Source organism: Siphateles boraxobius, unplaced genomic scaffold (genome assembly GCF_051911475.1).
Source record: "Siphateles boraxobius isolate OS27281-9 unplaced genomic scaffold, OSU_SipBor_1 130, whole genome shotgun sequence".
NCBI classification, from domain to species: Eukaryota; Metazoa; Chordata; class Actinopteri; order Cypriniformes; family Leuciscidae; genus Siphateles; species Siphateles boraxobius.
This window is the reverse complement of record NW_027508734.1, coordinates 44263524-44285015: the sequence shown is the minus strand read 5'-3', so window position 1 is coordinate 44285015 and position 21492 is coordinate 44263524. Positions and strand designations below refer to the sequence as shown.

At 38.9% G+C, this 21492-nt stretch overlaps 1 protein-coding gene across 2 annotated transcripts in view; it reads right to left on the bottom strand.

Moving 5' to 3' along the window:
- Positions 1-21492, bottom strand: part of pcxb (pyruvate carboxylase b) — a 273773-nt gene that overhangs the window by 71442 nt on the left and 180839 nt on the right. For both annotated transcript variants that reach the window (XM_077229559.1, XM_077229560.1), the window contains 6 exons: positions 11374-11518; positions 11033-11122; positions 5229-5450; positions 4810-4966; positions 2556-2796; positions 1971-2220 (listed from right to left, as the gene is read on the bottom strand). In XM_077229559.1, coding sequence (XP_077085674.1) covers positions 1971-2220; positions 2556-2796; positions 4810-4966; positions 5229-5450; positions 11033-11122; positions 11374-11518 — 1105 coding nt within the window. The remainder of the gene's footprint in view (positions 1-1970; positions 2221-2555; positions 2797-4809; positions 4967-5228; positions 5451-11032; positions 11123-11373; positions 11519-21492) is intronic.

Below are 21492 nucleotides of genomic sequence, written 5' to 3'. Positions count from 1 at the left end.
TCAGTGTTTTGAAACACAGACACTGGGTTGATCCGTGGATCGAGTAGAGAAACTCCCCTCGCTAGCAAGGGTCTGAAAGCACTATGCTGAGTCATACTCTCCGGGATATCCCGTCTCTGAGATCCGGGCCGAGTGGTTCACTGCCAGCTTCGCAGTCCCTCGGGTTGGATGCCTTACTTAAGGCATTTGTCCAGAGGCTCTGTCTTCAGACAGACAGGATTTGGCCTGACTAAGTGTCTATGTACTGGCGCCAGGTCAGGCCGTCCTGGTGGCATTTCGGGGTGAGTACGTTCCCCTGAATAGTGACTGGCTGGGGTTCCCTTGGGTTCCCTAGCCACATTCCCTAGAAGGGACCCCTTCTAATTGGAAGCTGAGGTTCCAGGCCCGGAGCCGGCCCAGGTAGACCTTTCATTTAACCATGTTTATGAAGGTTTTTCTGTGAGGCTGTAGCTTGGGCTATGACCGTAGGGAATGCTGTCACTGACAGCCCAGTGTGACCTGAGGGTGAGTGGTTCTAGCGTTTCATTTGAAGTTGCTGGTTCTGACAGTTGTCACTGCCACTTGGCATGCACTCCCCTTAGCATGGCGGCGTTGGTATATCGTTCCCCATAGCGTCGTTGACGTATTGTTGAGTTCCCTTCGAAAGGGAACGTCTCAGGTTACGACTGTAACCTATGTTCCCTGAGAACAGGGAACGAGACAATACGTCTCCCTGCCATGCCGCGGTGCTTGCCTACCGTACAGTCCCTTCAGACGATAAGGTGATTTGTCATGTTTGCAAGGCGCCCCTTTATACTTCCAGGTCGCACGTTAATCATTCACGCTAATGATTCACGGGCTGTCGCCGGTCAATATGATTGACGTGATTTGATAGTGATTTCAGACACCTGTCACGCCTGAGGCGTTCCCCATAGCGTCGTTGACGTATTGTCTCGTTCCCTGTTCTCAGGGAACATAGGTTACAGTCGTAACCTGAGACGTTTTTTTCTCTCCCACAAACACAACACAACAGTTACACCTTCTCAAATTCTTCATTGCAGGTGCAAAAATCCTATTCTACAAATCACAAATTAATAAACTCGTGCGCTCGCATTTTTGCTACAGTTGCTCCAGTGAATATGGTGCAAAACGCATTTACACACCCGCATCAAAAAATTTGAAGTCACAGAGAAATTTTGCTCATCCGCAAATCAGTATGTGAATTCATCCAATGAGAGTTGCACACTTGTAGAATATTTTCTCACAAATATCTTGTATTTTTTTCTAGCACAAAAACATGTACATAACTACAGCTGCTTGAATCTGCTGCGACGAATCTCAAACACTGTTTTTCGCTTTCAAGTGACAAGTTTCACGCGCTCTCCCTTTTGCACCATATATCTCGTTAAATCTGGAGCAAAAGTTACTTGTAGCAAAAATGCGAGCGCACGAGTTTATTAATTTGTGATTTGTGCACCTGCAATGAAGAATTTGAGAAGGTGTAACTGTTGTGTTGTGTTTGTGGGAGAGAGAAAAAAGTCTACAAGTTTGCAACTCTTGAAACATTTCTCTCCCTCTGTGACTTCAAATTTACTGATACACGTGTGGCTATTCTCTACAACTACAAATTTCACTGTCAGGCGTTCAGTTGTTTTGCACCAAAAATACCTTCATACGCAAGCCCTGCGCTTTATGGCCAAATGATACGCAAACTACGTTTCTCTGCTGGATAAATCAAACCAGCATCTCGCTAGTAAAGTTTAATTCATGAGGATTGCAATCAAGGTAAAGGCGATTGCGGTGACATACAGGAGTCGTACAGTAAGCATGTGTGAGTCCATTATATTTATGCGCAAACAAACCATGTATTTGATGCACTGACCAAAAGAAAAGTGCATAGTTAGCTGTGCGTTGATAAATAACTGATAATGGAGCTTTTTTGCTTGTGAAATTTATTCGACCACACCTTTATACGACTCTTGTCCACTCACCAGTATCAAGTTTGGTTCCTCTGGTGCAGGCTACGATGGCACCCATGCTCGGTTGAGAGGTCATGCCAGCCATTGAGTCAACTGCTACATCCACTATATCTGCGCCTGCTTGTGCACAGGCTAACATTGCCGCGACTCCTGCACCTGCCGTATCGTGAGTATGAACGTGAATGGGGATGTCTGGGAAACGGTCCCGCAATGCTCCAATCAGTAAACGGCTGGCTTCAGGCTTCAGCAGGCCAGCCATGTCCTGAGAAGGAAAGAGAGAAGAGCTGGTTTTAACCACTTAAGCGAACCCAAAGAAAAGAAAATCAGATTATAATAATCACTGTATCATTACAGCAGATCAACATAGCAATAGAGAGAAGAAATAACTGTAACAGAAATAACAGAGCTAGAATGAGTATTACTGTCAATGTCTTTAGTCATTACATCCTTAATTAACTGCCAAAAAATACCATGCTATTTCCTATGTTCTGACACACAAAACAGTGGTTATATTGGCAAATCCGTCACCTCTGCTTTTTTGAGTGTTGAACATGATTGTCAGGACAATACTGTAGTTTCCATGTACATGAGATCTACCTTAATAGCCAGTATGTGTGTTCCAGCCTTAACTAGCTCATTGGCTAGCTTTAGATAGTACTCCAGTGAGTATTTCTGTCTCATGGGGTCAGACACGTCTCCCGTGTAAGAAATTGCCGCTTCCACCACACCTCCTGCTGCCCCTGCAGCTTCCATCCCCAAAAGCATGTTGGGAATATAATTCAGGGAGTCAAAAACACGGAAGATATCCATTCCATTCTCTTTGGCTACCTCACAGAATCTAGGGAACGAGAGAGAGATCATCATCAATGGAAATAAGGTTTTGAGCTCTGCACTACAGCTAACTCCTTTACAACTGCCATTTATGGGTTATGAGAGTAAAAAGAGACATTTGTGTCAATGCACATTCAAGTCAAGCCACTAAAATCAGACATTTTGCTGCCTGCCAGAGTACTTTCCAACAGATACAATCAGTATGTGGTTTTTATTATGGAATGTGGAAATTTTAAAATGAATACCATTGCCATGATACTAAGGGGGTTGTGGTTGGTTGCAAGAGCACTGTCATGTGGTTGCTAAGGTTTTCTGTGTGGAGTTAACATTACTCTATGCAGATGCTAAAAAGTTCAGCATGTTTTTAGTTTGTTGCTATGAGGATGCTAACGAGTTCGGAGTGAAGTTTAGGGTGTTTCTATGTGGTTGTTAAAACGTTGTGAGTTCTACGGTGTTATGCGGTTTTTAAGGTGCTCTGAGTGGTTTTATGGTGTTGCTATACAGTTGCTAAACTGGTCTGACTTTTTTAGCGTGTTGCAATAGGGTTACTAAAGAGTTTAGAGTGAATTTTTGCATGTTGCTATGCACTTCTTAAGATGTTCTGAGTGGATTATTAGCACAAGTCAATTGAGACCACTCCCAGGCCTCATTTGTGTATACAGTATACTTGGGGTTGCACAGACTAATCGACTTTAATGCTCTGCCATGACGCTTTAAGCTTGAAGTCGAATAAGTCAGGATAAGAAATCTTTGAAGTCCACTTTTACGCTCTGTTTTCAACAGTTAAAATGACAAATAAATGCATACTATGGGAGCGCTCCACAAGATATGTTTGATTGTACCATCTGGATGCTCAAAATTGATCGGGTAAATGCATGTTTTAAACAACTTATTGAAACACGTGTGTTAATCGCTGTTCCAAACTATTGCGCTGCTGCATCGTAACACACATAGCTCGCACATCACGTGCAGATCGCGCACACACAGAAACATTCAGTAGCACAGAAATGTATTGTCAACACTGTTCTGTGATTTATCAATAAAATAGCTTAGAAACTGAAAAGTTCTAGCATATATTTCTTAGTAACTAAAACCCACACCTTCATTTTTAGTAGAGAGATCCTGCTAGAAAGAATGAATTCACAAGCAATAACTTTCTCACCAATGCGTTCAAATAAATGTAATTTTTACGTGCTACTTAATCTGTTTCTGATTTAGCACGAGCAGAAAACTGTGAGAAATGTAACGACCCAAAGACAAAAGAACGGATAAGAATAAGCTGTTATGTGGGAGCAACAGCCTTGCGGGCAGCGCTTTGTCATACAGTATATCCTAGCTGTGCACAAGGCAACCCACATTCAGATCTCTTAGCTCAAGGTTCAGGCTTATTTGTTCATTAATGATGTCATCAGCGACTAGTCGACATTGATTCAATTTTGATCACATAAATGTCGACTGAAGAAAAATCTGAAGTCTTTCAACCCCTAACATATACACACACGAACTTTGATGTTAGATGTGATCAATTGATTTGACAGGCACTAATTAATGAATATGTGCAGCTTCACCAAAGCTATTGGGAGATTATTGGTGTATTTGTTACATTTGTAAGCATTATTTTCCAAAAATGAAAGCATAAGAAAATCCTAACTACTGTGTCCACATGCAGATTACTGCAAAAATAGCATTAAGTATTAGCTTAATACTCAAGCTAATATATAAAAAAATGAATGTAAAGAGCACTACAAATGTGTTTACTGCTGGAACGGTATCAACTCTAACTCTCAATACATGCACTGCCCTCTATTGTGTGTGTATGTGTGTGTTGTTCATGTTGTGCCTACAAATGTAATCACCTAAATTGTGTAGACAAGCCAACATCCCTCACGAGGAAAACAGCTTAATAAACATACTAAATAAAATCTTAATAAACATTTACATTTGCAGAAAGGTTTCTGTGAGGGAAGGATTAGCAGTAGAGGATAGAAAATAACATTAGCCAATGTGTGTGTGATCTCACTTGAACACAGCATTATCAGGGTAGTTTGTGTATCCCACAGCATTGGCTCCACGTAGTAGCATCTGAAATGGGACGTTGGGAATCAGAGCTCTGAGCTCCTGGAGTCTCTTCCACGGACACTCCCATAGAAAACGCATCGCTACATCAAATGTAGCTCCTAGAGACAGAAAGAGAGATTTTAAGGTCATGGCAAAGACTGAAGTGATATCAAAGGCTGAATTGATCCTCAGTAATCCAACACACACACAGAGCTGAGGAACATCTAAAAATCACTGACATACACAGACAATAAGCTTAGTGACCCAGCACATGAACATTCAATAACTGCTAATTTGAAATAGAGTAATTATTTAATTAATTCGCCACTTCTGTGTGAATGTATATTCATTAAGAAATGACTTTGTGAATGTGTCACATGCCTCCCCAGTTCTCCAAGCTGAAGAGGTTATTGAAGTTGTGGCTCAGAAAGGGAGCAATCTTCTTGAGGTCATGTGTCCTGACGCGAGTTGCCAGCAGAGACTGGTGGGCGTCTCTGAAAGTGGTGTCCATCAGTAGAAGACCCTGATGCTGTCGAATTGCCCGTGCAAAACCCTCTGGACCCTCTTTCAACAGGACTTCACGGAAGCCTCTGGGTGGCTCACCTAGACAGAAAAAAACAAAGTGATTTGTGTACACAGCACACATATAAAGTCAGCTGACCAACTCAAAACACCTTGATATAAGTAGGGGGCTATTAGGAGTTTACAATATTGACAAAAATTATGATCTCAATATTTTCTAGGATTTTGCTGATAAAGATGATGAGATTAAATAGTGTATTTTTTTATTAAAGACATTTAATTATACATTAAATATGAAACTAAAGCCACCAGTAAGTGAAGATTATTCACTTAATTAGTGAGTCATTGAGCCATTCACTCAACCGAGGAAAGAACAGGTCATAATAACTGACTCAATGAATCATTGACCTGATTATTTAAAAAAAGAAGAACTGTTTTCTCCCAGCTTTATTTAGAAACATTTTAGTAGGGGAAACAGAGCAAAACAGACTAAAATGTAGCTCACAATATTAACTTTTATTTAACAAATCTGATATTCTCGAAAACAGCACACTTGCTTGTGTGATATTGCTTAACTATATGATATTATATAAATATATGACAAAAACTCATACAGGGCATTTTTGCCCCCCATTTTTTAAATTCTGGAGGCATTCTAATAAGTTAAAAAAGTGTACATGTGTCTTTTTGTTTGTTTCTGCAAAGGGAGTGAGATAGCTACTTGATAATGCGCACACAATTAAAACAACAATTATGATAGTATCATAGATACATATAACACACCCAAGGGACTGTATCTACTATTTATCTACTATTAACAATTGACAGATTGGACTGATGTTAGAGTAGTCTGACTGCTTCTCATTGTGGGCCTGTCACACATACGGCTTTGAAACAGGTGATCAATTGAATGAGTGCTATTGACACTTCTTACTGATTCCCTGTCATGCAGCGTTTCATTTGGCATCCGATCAAAGTAAATACGAAATAAGAATAGCAACGGCACATGAATATTTGCTGAGGAGAACAAGAAGAAAAATTTGTGCTGAGTAGCTAACACCAGACCATGTTTCTCTGCTATAGCGAAGCTACGAGAACCCACCAACCTCAGACTCCGGGAAATTCCTACTAGTCACAAGTCTCAGATGTATCAGTTTGAGGGGCCATTAACCCAGGAGGCAGGGGGTGGCGCCACTAACTTTCATTACAAAATAAAGTTGAACTAGGGGTGGGCGATATGACCAAAATCTTATATCACGATATGAGTATTTCATGATATCATGATATAGTTATTTTTTGGTATAAATAAGGTTTTTATGATTTAAAATTGTGTTGATACCATTTTATTACAAAAACGAATATTAGTTAGGTAAAAAAAAAAACAAAAAAACTCAAGCTTACTGAAGACAAGAACAAAGACACTAATTACAAGCATAGTAAAAAGTGAAAAACAAATTAAATAGATCTACCTGAAAACTTTCAAGCACTATATAAGAAATACTAAGATACATAAATTGTAAAAAAGTAATTAAATGTACATGAGAATTGGCTTCATGAATGCGTGTCTCTCAGACAGTGCTCAGAAACGATATTAGCAAAATGAGCTCTTTTTCAGTGCTTTTTGCACTTCAATGGTTTAAAAATCACTTCTTTTTACACCGCAGTGCTTAAACACATGCAAATGATAAGCTTTTGTGATGGCGTAGCACGGTAATGTCACGTGAGCATGTAACCGTGATAGAGACGATCTCTACTGGTTGACAAATTTCTACTGGTTAATTGTGTCTACCGGACCACTATGCTATTTATCACCCACCCCTAAGCCGAACATACTGACTCTCTCTATTAATGCAAATGGCACAAATACCTAAAAAACTATATAAAAAACAGATGGGCCGCTAGCTTATTCAAGCAAAAATAAAAGTAAATCATGCTGTCCAATGAGAGAAGGAGTGTGAGATAAAAAAGGACGGGGGAGACCGTTGATAGACATGCAGTTAGTAAGACATTGATGCATAGATTTGCATATTTTAAAGCATAAATACACCCACATGTGAGTTTAAATGTATGTACCTCTGTGGGAATTTCTCTGTATGGAATGCTTGTGGGCATATGAAAGGAAAGATGAAGGCCAAAGCCTATTTATCGCTCATTGTGTGTCTGATACACACATGCAACACACACAATGATGAGGGGCATCTCATGAGGCTTGGGATACACCTACCACAGATGTGACCTACTTACACAGACACATGCATTTTTTATCCCATGAAAGACCTTTTCCATACACACACCTACATGCACGGCACATATTTGGTCCAAATGTGTAGGGGGACAATTTTGTATATGCTCTACAAACTACAACCAGTTCCACTGAGAACTCCCAGATAAAGCACCGAGAACAGGAAGAAAGTGGGAAAACTTTTTTTGGATACACATACATATATGGACACAATCCATCAGGGGTCCTTTGGGATTTTTTTTCCCTCAACACATCATGTTCAACAAACAAGAATAAAGGTATGCCAATAAGAATAAGAGAAAATTGGCTTAATTAATTGCACACACATATGCATACACATACCTATTCCTCAGGAATCTCTCTCTCTCTCTCTCACACACATACACACACACACACACACACACACACGCGCGCGCAGAGGGAGCATGGTATGCGGCTCACACACCCCTAAACCCCTGTAATGAGATTTCTAATGTGACCGGATCCCTCTTTCATTTGGCAGAGGGAAGGAGAGAAGGGAAGGATTAAAGCTGCATTATCACACTCTAGTCCATCCACAGAGAGAGAAAGAGAGAGAGAGAAGTGCTGCCAATGTTTAGGGCTGCTATAAACATGAGTATGAATTCCACAAACATCTGTTGTGGTACACATTTGATGTGGCAATTGTGTTTGTGATACGAGTGTTTAGATTTGGGGAGTAACTAAACTATCTGTGATACATGTGCAGAGTTGGGGAGTAGCTCAACTATGCTACAAAATTAAAGGGGTTGTTCACTTAAAACTTAAAATTCTTATCACTTTGATGGTCCCCTTTAGACATTCTGTTACCTACAGGTAATGTTGGACATACATATAAACTAGGCTTGCTGCGATAGTCGGTGTTACTGATGTTAAGCAGTGTCTAGCCGCAAAACCATTTACATCACTTGCCCACCCCACCGTCGTTTTTTTTATAGTAATAAAATCAATTAGTTCAGTTAGAGAACAGACGCTACAATTAAAAACTTAAACGATTCTGCTCAATACCGCGTGTGCTGATTCTGCCGAACGAGAGTCGCAGTGATTTAATTTATCACAGGACAAGAGTGAGGCGAGCTGACAGACAAGACGATGGCGGAAGATTTGGTTATAAAATCTAAATGTAAAAGCGCCTATTTGACAGTATTTTGGAATTAAACCCAATGCTAAAGGGAACTTACAAACATAAATGAGGCAATCTGTAAACTTTGCCTGATGAAGGTGGAAGCATCCCGAGGTTATACCTCTAATTTACACACGTACGCACGCACGCACGCACGCACGCACGCACGCACGCACGCACGCACGCACACACACACACACACACACACACACACACACACACACACACCTTCACGGTGTATGCAATGCCTATTCGTTTTGTTTATAAAGCCGTCTTATTTGCTTTATTAATAAAGTTCTAGGTTCATTATACACAAGTCAGTCATTGTACTGTTTGTTGTGTCGAAATTACGCAAATTTGAAAGCAAAAGTAAAATATGCACGGCCGCACAGACATTTATAACGGTGCGTGTCCTGGAGTGGAACGATTGAGCGTTTTCAGTTAATTCCTGACTTTCTTAGCTCAACTTCTATAGGGATTAAATTGTAAATGCTCGCTCTGCTCCGCGCCAGTGGACACGCACCATAAGTGACGATACCGGTGTTGTCACGGGTCGATTAACTGGTGGGAAAATTTCCTCACCGTCACTCATCCCTAAAGTCAACTTACTCTCATTAGGGTATTAGTTGAGTATTAGTAGACTGTAAGGGGTATGGTTAGGGTTTGTAGAATAAGGGGTTATGGTTAGTAGCATAAGTTGACATGAACTTGCAAAGTCATTTATTGTCAGTAGACTGTCTGTTGGGGTAGCATCAAAACAAAGTTCATATATTAAGAAGACAGTCTACTAAGACTCTAATAAGAGTTAGTTAAAATGTATGTGAAATGGGTCACACTTTAGATTAGAGTACAATTCTCACTATAAACTAACTATTAACAATGACTTTTGCCTCAAACTCCTAATTACTGCTTATTAATAGTTAGTAAAGTAGTTGTTAAGTTTAGGTATTGGTTAGAATTAAGGGATGTAGAATATGGTCATGCAGAACAAGGCATTAATATGTACTATATAAGTACTAATAAACAGACAATATCCTAGTTATATGCATGCTAACAAGCAACTAGTTAATAGTGAGAATTGGACCCTAAACTAAAGTGTTACTGTGAAATGTTACTAGTAGCCAACATAATGTATAAAGGGGACCATCAAAATACAGTAAAGTGTTAGCTTCTTGGTTTATACATATTTAATTTAGGCTTTTATTCACATATAAACAACAATGAATGCACAGACATGTGCATCAAATTTTGTAAATGAAAGCTCAAACATGCTTGACGTACAAGAACAAACAAACTCATTAACAACATTTTTGAAGCTTGAAAGTTTTGGTGGAATGAGACAAAAATCTCTTAAAGGGTACATGACATGAGAAATCAAATCTTAATTTACACTTTATAATAATGTTCATAAATAAGTCAGTTATAATTTATTAGTTAATGATGAACTAATAATTTACAAAACATGACTACATTCATAAATTATTAATAAGTGATATGCCAACATTTTATGAATGTTTTAATTCAAAGTCATTTATCAGTTTTTAGTTAATGATGAACTACTTTACAAAACATGACAATAAGTTAAAAAATTATTAAGTGATATGCTAACATTTTATCAATGTTTTGTGAATTTAGTTATAAGTAATTCAAAAGGTATTACTTATTCATGAACTAATTATTTACAAAAAATGACTATAAGTTCATAAATTATTAATAAGTGGCATTCTAATGACTTACAAATGTGTTGTAATTTATCTTAAAAAATTAGTAAATTAAAATAAACAGGTTGCTAGTAAGATGGTTAATAATAAGCCATTAGTTGTTATATCATTAATCACTTAAAATCATTTAAATATTTGTGTCAAAATTGTATTAGTATCTTAATAAACTGGTTAATCATGAACAAATGATGAACAAACAATTAAAAAAAATATATAATTAAGAGGCATATTTTATTTACTATATTAAGTAACTCGTCTGTGTGTGTGTGTGTGTGTGTGTGTGTGTGTACATGTTTTTCTATCCCGATGGGGACTTCAACCTGAATGCACATTGACTCATGGGGACTTGTGTCACCGTAGGGACCTAAATTGAGGTCCCCATGAGAAAATGGTGGGTGAAAAAGGTGAGAAAAAGGTCCCCATTTTTTTTTTTGAAAAATGCACAAAGTAGGGTTAGTGTAAGGGGATAGAATATACAGTTTGTACAGTATGAAAACCATTATGTCTATGGAGAGTCCCCACAAAGATAGTGAACCAGACGTGTGTGTGTTTGTCATACCCAGAGAAACAGAAAGAACGACTGGATCAACAGATGAGGATTTGGCTTTAACTGGAATAGGAGTCATGGGTCCATTTACCATGATGTGACCTGTGGAGAAATACAGCAGATGTTTAAACACAAATGCACTCTCACACATTTTAGGCAATCACAGGTGCAACACAATGATAAATGCACACACACACACACACACACACACACACACACACACACACACACACACACACACACACACACACACACACACACACACACACACACACACACACACACACACACACACACACACACACACATACACACACACACACACACACACACACACACACACACACACTGACCCAGATAGTGCAGGAGTTTTTGGGCTCTGTTCTGTGTAGGTTTGAGGTTGAAAAGTTCCTGGTTCTCATCAATAAACTGGGTGTCAACTGTGGCATAAAGGAACTGGCTATTGCTCAATACATTCTGCAGGAAGGGGATATTAGTCTGAAAGAGAAAAAGGAGCGATTTAGATTATCACCTGATAGTCACAACACATGCATTTATTCAATATGTGTGGCAGTTGAACACATTAACTAGTACAAGATGTCAGATCCTCTATACAGTCACCATATGAATAAGTAGGTTTGGGATGCCCAAACTTTACCAACTAAGAGCAACCAACAAATTCCTGAAATAACATGCTTTATCCATTTCCAAATGATACCTAATATCACTGAATATCCACCATCAAATCATATGTAAATACAAACAAAAAATACAAGAGCAAGTTCCAGGAAATTCCAACAATTACCAAATAGATATTTCAATTTTCTGGGGAAATATGTAAAAAGTGCTTGCATGTGCAAATCTGGCCATTGTTATGCAATTGCTAAGATGTTCTGAATGATTTTAGAGTGCAATTATGTGGTTGCAATGGTGTTTCTATACAGTCATTAAGGTGTTCCGAGTGGTTTTAGAAAGTAGTTATGTGGTTGTTAGAGTGTTGTTGTACAGTCACTAAGATGTGCTGAGTGGTTTTAGAGCAGGGATGGATAATTCCGGTCCTGGAGATTTTAGCACCAGCCCTAATTAATCATTACCTGCCTGTAATTTTTAAGTAATCTTGAAGACCTTTGGTTAGATTATGAGTTGCTAAACTGCAGAAATGTTGTTGCTAAACTGCAGTTGCTAAGGTGTTGCTATACAGTTTCTGAAGTGTTAGTGATTTCAGAGTGTGGTTGTGTGGCTTCTAGGGTGTTGCTATGCAGTTGCAAAGGTGTTAGTGGTATCAGATTGCGATTTTGTGGTTCCAAAAATGTTAATGTAAGAATGTATTCTGAATGGTTTTAAAATGTTGTTATGCTATGCTGTGGTGTCTGTGGTTTCAGAGTGTTGTTATGCTTTGTTAAGGTATTGCTATCAGACCCGTCGCTATGGGCTGGCCATAGGGGGGCGGCCCCGCCCCAAAAAATGCTTGTGCCCCCCCACTTGAGGCACAGATAATTTAATTTTAATTTAATTTTAATATTATCATAGTTGCTAATTTTGTGTTGCATTACTGTTGCATTCTTTATAATTAAAATATTAAAAATATAAAGAAACAATGGTGTGATTTAGTTTGATTGATGGGAATCTACACTGCAACAGCCTATCACGGCCTTACAAAAGAACGTTAGGCTACGTACGTGACATACAACTAAGCCGCTCAACAGTTACCGCGCATTTTTGAAAGCAGTTTCAAAACGAGTTTTCGCCGGCTTACTCGCTTCAGTTCCTTCCGAGTGAAATGATACTTTGATGAGGAGGTTCTGCTCGGAGAAACGCTTATTCCCGCTGTACTGGGACTGGAGAGAGGACAGCGCTGCCTCCACTCAGAGTATCTGTGCGAGTGTATTTGCGTGCGTGCGTGTGTATGTATGTGTGTGTGTGTGTGTGTCATGGCAATGCATATCCCTCTGTTGACTGCTTTAAAATGCAATGTTTGAGAGTTGCTTCTAGTTTTACATCTAATATGTGGTGTAGTCAAGTGTTTTATGGATATTCATAACATTGCTTCTGTGCAATGTGGTGTAGGCTTCCTGGTCATATTGCTGTAGGTTATATGTTTAACGTGATGATTACGTGCTGCGCGACTAGAGTTGATTATTATAAATATACATACTGTAGGCTAATAATAATTGTGCCCCCCATACATTTCATATACCCCCCTTAAGACTGAGGTCTGGCGACGGGTCTGATTGCTATGCATTTGCTAAGATGTTCTGAGGGGTTTTAGAATGTGCTTGTGCAATAGCTAGGGTATTGCTTTACTGTTGCTTAGGTGTTAGAAGTTTCAGAGTGTTTATATGGATTGCTAGGGTGTTGCCAGCAGTTGATAAGGCGAACTGATTGGTTTTATAATATGGTTATGTAGTTTCTAGGGTGTTTTCTATGCAGTTGTTAAAGTGTTAATAGTTTTAGAGTGTGGTTGTGCAGTTGCAAAGGTGCTAGTCGTTTCAGTGTGTGGTTATGTGGTTGCTAAAGTGATGCTATACAATCACTACGATATTTTGAGTGGTTTTAGACTGTGGTTGTGCAGTTGTTAGGGTGTTGCTATACAGTTGCTAAGGTGTTAGTAATTTCAGAGTGTGGTTATGTCATTGCTATGGTATGACTATTTGTTCTTAGGCTAGGGTCTTGCTAGCTGGTTGCATACTGGAACAAGACAAAAAGCTTACACAGGTCTATATAATAATTTGGTATGGATCGGGTCATCTGCCAAAATTCAAGTCTTTGAGTTTTGTTTTTCATTCTGTTTTATCATCCATCTAAACCTAAGTATGAAAAAGAATAGTTCTGCCATGACAACCCCTGGAGTTATTGGCATGGTAATGGATATAACGATGTTGTATTTTTGGTCTTAGCGGAATAGATCTGCTACGCTGCTGCTTTTATTACTGCTGCTGCCGCAGAGCAAGTATGGAACTTGCTACTGCCAATACATACACGACACGCTGCTGTGAGTAAGTAAGACATGATGCTGCTGTACAATATAGCGTACATGAATTACCCGTTGTAGATCTATACAGGTGGAGCTGGGGAAGTTGGAGGGTTTCTGAAAGCACGCTGCACTGCAAATGGCAAATGCTACCCAAGTATTTGAAGGCTGAGTAGCGAGCTCATTGGCAACTGATACAGCAGGAACCAATAAGCTGCGCCCTATAGATAATGATGTGATTATGAACAGGTGAGTAAAAGGACCTATTAGCCTGCACCATCTAGAGTTTCATGCCAGAACTTTGTAGTTATATTTTCTTTAGCAAGCGCCACTTATAACAACAAACAAACAAACACAATGCAGAACATAATTCTAGATGCTGACAAAGAACAAAGCATCAAGTTGGCCCATAATTGTCCATTTCATTGACAGTGCTTTTTAGTACTCTCACAGGGCGTGGGAAGTATGCATTGTAATCTGTATTGTCTAAAAGCACTCGGTTCTTTCCCGATGGCTGCTATAAATGCATTAGCATTTTGAGACAGCTGAAGTTCAGGCCATAACAGAGCTCCTGCACTGGAATTGGCCCCTAGACTGCAGCTATCAAAACAGCAGTGCACACCGCTCACTGCACCAATAAACACTGTTTTAGTGTATGCAATGGGGCATGAGACAGGAATGCGTGTGTCATGTGACAAAGAGAAACAAGTACAAAATAGAGAGATGGGGGTTTGTGTGTGTTTTATGTGACACACAAAAAAGGGATCTAGAAAGTGCAAAGGGACTACAGGAGAGACAGAAGATGACGTGTCAAAGTAAGAATATAAAAAGGATATTGTGGAAAAAGCAATGACGTTAGATCTGAATTCAATCCCTTTTCAGAGTTGACTATGCTGACTGACACATTGTCTCTATGTTGCCTACAGTATATCCCTGTATACACACACACACACACACACACACACACGCCCTTAACTCCAATACAGTACGTCACACATTGTGTTCTACAAGGGATCAAGACCCAATTACCCAGCAAAACTTGAGAGAAAATAGGGGATTTCTCCAGAGGATTCCAATGGAAGCTGAAGAGTTAATGGAGGATTTAATGTAGTTTTCCATCCTATTCTTCTCCTGATTGGATCTAACATGATGAATGATGAACAGTTATGAAAAGAACAGTATGAAAGAACACAGATGAAGTGCTGAGGAAAGATCTGAAAAGTCCTGAATGAGAGAATGACTGGGGAAATGAATGTTACTGGTCTTGTACATGTATGTTGGAGAGGACAAGAGTTTGGTTGAGATAAAGCAAGACATTTGCTTTCTTTTTTGCTATGTCATTGTTGCTTTAATTTTGCTGTTGTTCGTTCCTGTGAAGCCCTGCAGGGTCAAATTCAGTCTCTGTCTTTGCTTTTTTTGCCTCATTTAACAGATCTGCCTTCACATCAGTCTTATCTGTCTATTTCTCTCAAATTGTTTTCTGTTTAATCATGTCAGTATTTTGATAGAGAAGTCTCTCATTTATATATGCTTCTTGGTCTTCGTTATTTCTACTCCTTGATTCAATTTCAACCGATTCAATTCATTTCGGTTTGATTCGACTCATTATTCCTGATCATTGATTCAATTCAGTTTGATTCGACTTGACTTGATTTGACTTGTTATTCCAGCTCCTTGATTCAATTGTGTTCAGTTCGGTTTGACTTGAACCAAACTTAATTTGACTTATTATTCCTGATCATTGATTGATTGCAATTCAGTTCTATTTGACTATTTGTCATCATTGTTTAATTCAGCTTGGTTCGGTTCAACTTGAGTCATTATTCCATAACAGTTGAACATTAATTTAGTCTAAAGGGATAGTTTTTCCAAAAATGAAATTCTGCCATAATTTACTCACCCTCATGTCATTCCAAACCCATACAACTTCTGTTCATCTTCAGAAATATTCTTTAGCATAATTTTTGTCCATCAGTTAAAGTCTACACAACAAATAAATTTGATTACCTTTGAAGTCCAACTTTTGAAGTGAGCAGTGATCAACACACATACTGCTCATCATATATGGTAAACATGGTAGCTCAAAAAAGCTGCATGATAAGCAAGAACATTGGTTCTTACACATTGGAGCTTTTGTTTTCCATATTTGATGTTCTCAGTTTATGTGCATTGATCAATATTTGTATATGAATAAAAGTCTAAATTGAATCTGTTCAAAATCTAAAGCAATCATGTCTCGTCAGAAGACTTGATTAAACCATTGGATTCATATGGGTTACATTTACAATGCAACTTAAATATTTTTGGTGAACTATCACTTAAGTGTATGTAATGAAATCTTTAGTGTAGACTTTATGTATATAATGTGTGTATAACAAAAAAAGACAAATTCTAATATTTATAAAGAAAACTTGAGTACATGTTATAATCTACAGAGAATTAAGAAATGCTTGTGATCTCACAACTTGCTGAAGTCCATTATTTCCAGCTGTTCATCTGTTCTGTGTTTAGGAACTAATACCAAAAAACAACTGATATTAGGGAGAAAAATAACAAACAAACACTACATGCAGCCAATAACACGTTCAAAACCGGGATATTAGCAATAACCCGGTCACGCACGGCCATGTAAACACCGGCAAAAACCCGAATATGCTGATATCCCGGATTTTAAAAACCGGGATATGATACCTGGGGTACCCCTTTTCTAACCAGAATTTTTGGTCATGTAAACGCGTATCGGCATATCGCCATAATAATTTGTGTTCTGCGCATGTGCTATTCGCAAGGAATCTTGGTCTTTTGAGTAGAGGAACTTCTCGGCGCATACAAAAACCCGAGTGCAGTATACCGGAAGTAAACATGGCGAGACGCAGCACAGCATACTTTTGGAGCGAGGTCAGTACCAGCATCAAAGCGCAAACAAAGGCGATCGCTATCTTCCCCGAACTATTCATTATCCGCGTGCTGCTGCTGTTGTTGTTGTCTTTGGATACAGGAAGAAGAATCGGAAATTACGCATATTTCGCTTAAGGTTGTCCGTACGTCCAGGCGCTAACCGTGCGTCGCTGTTTACATCGGGATATTGCAATTCCATGTACAGTATACAGGATTAACTCTCTCTGCTCAAGCATGTAAACGGGTTATTCCTAATGTTTCAGAAACCTGAATAGTGACCTTAACCCGACCATAACCCGAAAAATGGCTGCATGTAAACGTAGACAACAACAACAGCAGCAGCACGCGGATAGTGAATAGTTCGGGGAAGATAGCGATCGCCTTTGTTTGCGCTTTGATGCTGGTACTGACCTCGCACCAAATGTATGGTGTGTTGCGTCTCGCCATGTTTACTTCCGGTATACTGGACGCGGGTTTTTGTATGCGCCGAGCAGTTCCTCTACTCAAAAGACCAAGATTCCTTGCGAATAGAACATGCGCAGAACAAAATCACTATGGGGATATGCTGATACGCGTTTACATGAACAAAAATTCGGGTTAGAAAAGGGGTACCCCAGGTATCATATCCGGGTTTTTAAAATCCGGGATATGAGAGTATTCGGGTTTTTGCCGGTGTTTACATGGCCGTGCGTGACCGGGTTATTGCTAATATTCCGGTTTTGAACGGGTTATTGGCTGCAGGTAAACGTAGTCAATGAAACATCAAAGAAAGATCTGATCTCACACAAGCTCTCTCTCTCTCTCTCTCTCTCTCTCTCTCTCTTTCTCTCTCTCTCTCTCTCTCTCTCTCTCTCTCTCTCTCTCTCTCTCTCTCTCTCTCTCGCTCTCTCTCTCTCTCTAAATGTTTCCTATTTCAAACAGGTCTGCGACTGTCCGCAATCTCTTTATTTGCAAACAAACAAATAAACAAATTACAATGAATGCATACAATTATATGCAAAAAGGTCTGAAACAGTTTAATGAAAGGCCTTTATTTGTCTGTTTAGTGGGGTGTGACAAGGTAAAGTATAGTCCCGTCAGCGTAATTGACATCAGTTCAAGAACAAACACAGTTCTAAGAAAAAAAAGTCCACAAACAAAACATACATACACATTCTTTCAAAATGTGTGAAGCCATTAGTGCGTGAATAGAGGCCTGTCAAGTAATCCATCGTTCCATCTATCCATCTGTCTCTCTCTTTTTCAACTAAACTGCAAAAGTCTATTAGTAGAGATGGTAAACAGACAATACTCCTCTTAAGATGTACGCCAGAAACTTTCAGTGCAATGCAAACAATGTTTATACCATGCGCTGTCCGTGGTGCTGAACTGAGTTTGAGAGCACGAGACAAAACAAGGAAGAGTATGAAGGTGAACATGACACTGTCTCTGAGAGTAATTGTCTTCATTTTTCATTCGCAAGTGTTATGGCAATGGTGTGAATGTGTTATGACTAAATGTGTGTAAGGATGGGGGAGGAACTAAATATAGAGAAATACAAAACACACAGACAGGGTGGGGGTGGAGGCCCTTCTGCACAATGTGAAAATAAGTAGCCGTTTGACTATTATGGGTTTTTCAATGTCCTAATGCAAAACTGATAAAGTGGCTCCAACAGCATTAGAACACTTAAGCCACCTTTACAAATGTATATATGTCTTTGCAGTAAATAACAAACAAAAAATTAGGGATGCACAATATATTAATTCCATATCAGTCATTAGTTGACATTAGTTGTTTAAAATTATTATTATTTTATAAATGTTGGCAAATACCGGATAATTAATTGTGTACACATTTCTGACAATTTTTATTGTCATCCAATGCTCACTGCAAGTTCATTTTTCAAACACTTATAATTTAATAACACTAGTAAATGTAATCTTTAACATATTTTGAATGAGTTTGCATTTTCGTCCAGTACCTTTTAAAGTTGAGATGCTTAAAGGTACAATATGTAGGATTTTTGCAGTAAAATATCCAAAAACCACTAGGGCCAATGTTATACATTTTGTTTAGTTGATTACTTACAATATCCCAAATGTTTCAAACAATATGTAAATCGTGAGAAAAATGCGATTTTAACCAAGGAAACGGGACGTGTGAGAAGGGGTGAGGAGTCGCCAGTCAATGACGTCATATCCGCGTTACCCTCGGTTTCCGCCAGGTTTGACCTCGTACTGCCATAGTAACCATGGCGACAGACGTTGACAACTGGTGCGTTATGCCTAGCAGGACGCTCACGCTGTTGTTATTTCATGGCAAGCAGACTTTGAGACAAAAAAAGGACTAAAACGAAGATCAACATCTTTCAAGATGCCGAGAGCTCCAGGTCTGCGACTAACTTCGACTTGACAGAGACGCGAGTGTTGCATTTAGCCTACTTTTAGACAGGTGAGCAAATGTACATAAAACTATCATTGTTATTTAGTTCAACATGATGAAATGTTAGAATATGATCTGTATGTTATTCTAATGTTGATCTAGCTTAACGTAGCCTACTTAGTCTCATACAGCCAACACACAACCTAACTAACAACAGTCAACACACTCAAATGCCGTTTAGTGTGATCATGTAACTGTTAGAGCAAGTGAAACAGCGCTGCATTACCTCAAGTTTGATTTGTCTTATAAACTACACTGCGTGTAGTTCGGTAGAATGAAATGTCCTTATTCTTCTATATCCGCGGGACTCGCGTTGCGTGTGGCGCTGGTATACCTCTAGCAATCGCGCCCTGCTTCATACCACAGTCATGTTAAAAACATTAATGTATTCACTCATCCATAAAAGATCCATCAGCTCGACGACAAGATCCATAATTCAGCTTAATGTGGAATATACGTCATAGGCATACGCCTTTGTTATTGTAAGAGGTTAGCGACCCCTGGTGGCGAAAAATCCTTGCATATTGTACCTTTAAATTCACATGTAACATTTAAAACTACTCATTTTATTTTTGTGTGTGTATAATTTAACCTTTTTTAAATACACACACACACATAATAGAGTTTTAATATTGATGCATCAGTGCATCATAGATATATTTACATTTTAAAATTTCTGTATCTGAATGACCATGAATAATGTATGAAACTTTATTCCAATGTTGTTTGGACTTTTTGAATAGTCCATTGTGTAAAAAAATGTTGATCATTAGTTATGGCTACAAACTCTCAGAACTAACACACTTCGCACCGCACAAGCACTGCAATTCTCTTTGTTTATGGTTGTGATGCAGCCAAAGATGAATGACTTACAACTGACATTTCTCCCAAAATTCAACCCAACAGCTCAAATTATAAATCATTATTATAAGCTAACTGTTGTGAATCAGGTTAAAGCAAGTAGACACAAGGTAAGTTTTGAAAACTGTTTTTATGTACTTCCTCAGTAATTGATTTTTGTTAATTTTTAACCCCCAAAATCTTCTGTACTGCAGCTTTAATGATACCACTTCAGACCTACACATATATGTTGCTGAACATTTACAATATTTACTCGAAAATCACTCAAAAATACAACAAAAGAGTAACTCTTCTGTTCATTAGATACAGTTTGTTGGCTAATGCAGATAATCTTATGTCATCTAAATATCATCAGATTAATCTACCTGCCCGGTCAAGTATAACAATGAAGAAAGAGATGAGGAAGGAGCATTTTTCAGTTGTGTTACACACCACTGCAGCCTCTAATCAACAAAACAAATGAGGTGTGTAACATCTGAACAGTATTCATTTCTAAAAACCTCATATACAATAAACACACATATGCATGTCTAAACAAACTGCTTTTCTAGGATGGATGCACGGTTGCTGCATATTTACTATTAGTCGGGTGTTGATGTGTTGTTGACGTGTGAGTCTGTTTTTAGTGTGGTGTCTTTGTGTAAATGTGTTTGAGTGTGGTGTGGTATTGGTTTGTGTTTGCTAGAATGTGACCACCGTTCTCAATATCATTATGGAAATAAACCAGCCAAGATATATTGTGAAATGCTTTTTAAAAAGAAAAATGACACCAATGAAAATCTAAAACTCTCTCTTAAGATAACACCATTATACATTCTCTCTCTCTCTCACTCTTTCTCTCTCATTACTCTGTATGTGTTTGCCTCTAACTGGGTAAATTGGAAGGCTGTTCATAACTCATCTAGTCTTATAATAACTAATAAGACAAGACAAATATAGCAAGCAGAGATGGAGAGAGGTGCCCAATGATGGTACAACTGAGTAAATCACACACACACACACACACACACACACACACACACACACACACACACACACACACACACACACACACACACACACACACACACACACACACACACACACACACACACACACACACACACACACACACACACACACACACACACACACACACACACACACACACACACACACACACACACACACACACACACACACACACACACACACACACACACACACACACACACACACACACACACACACACACACACACACACACACACACACACACACACACACACACACACACACACACACACACACACACTCCCTCACCTTCCTTCTATTTCAA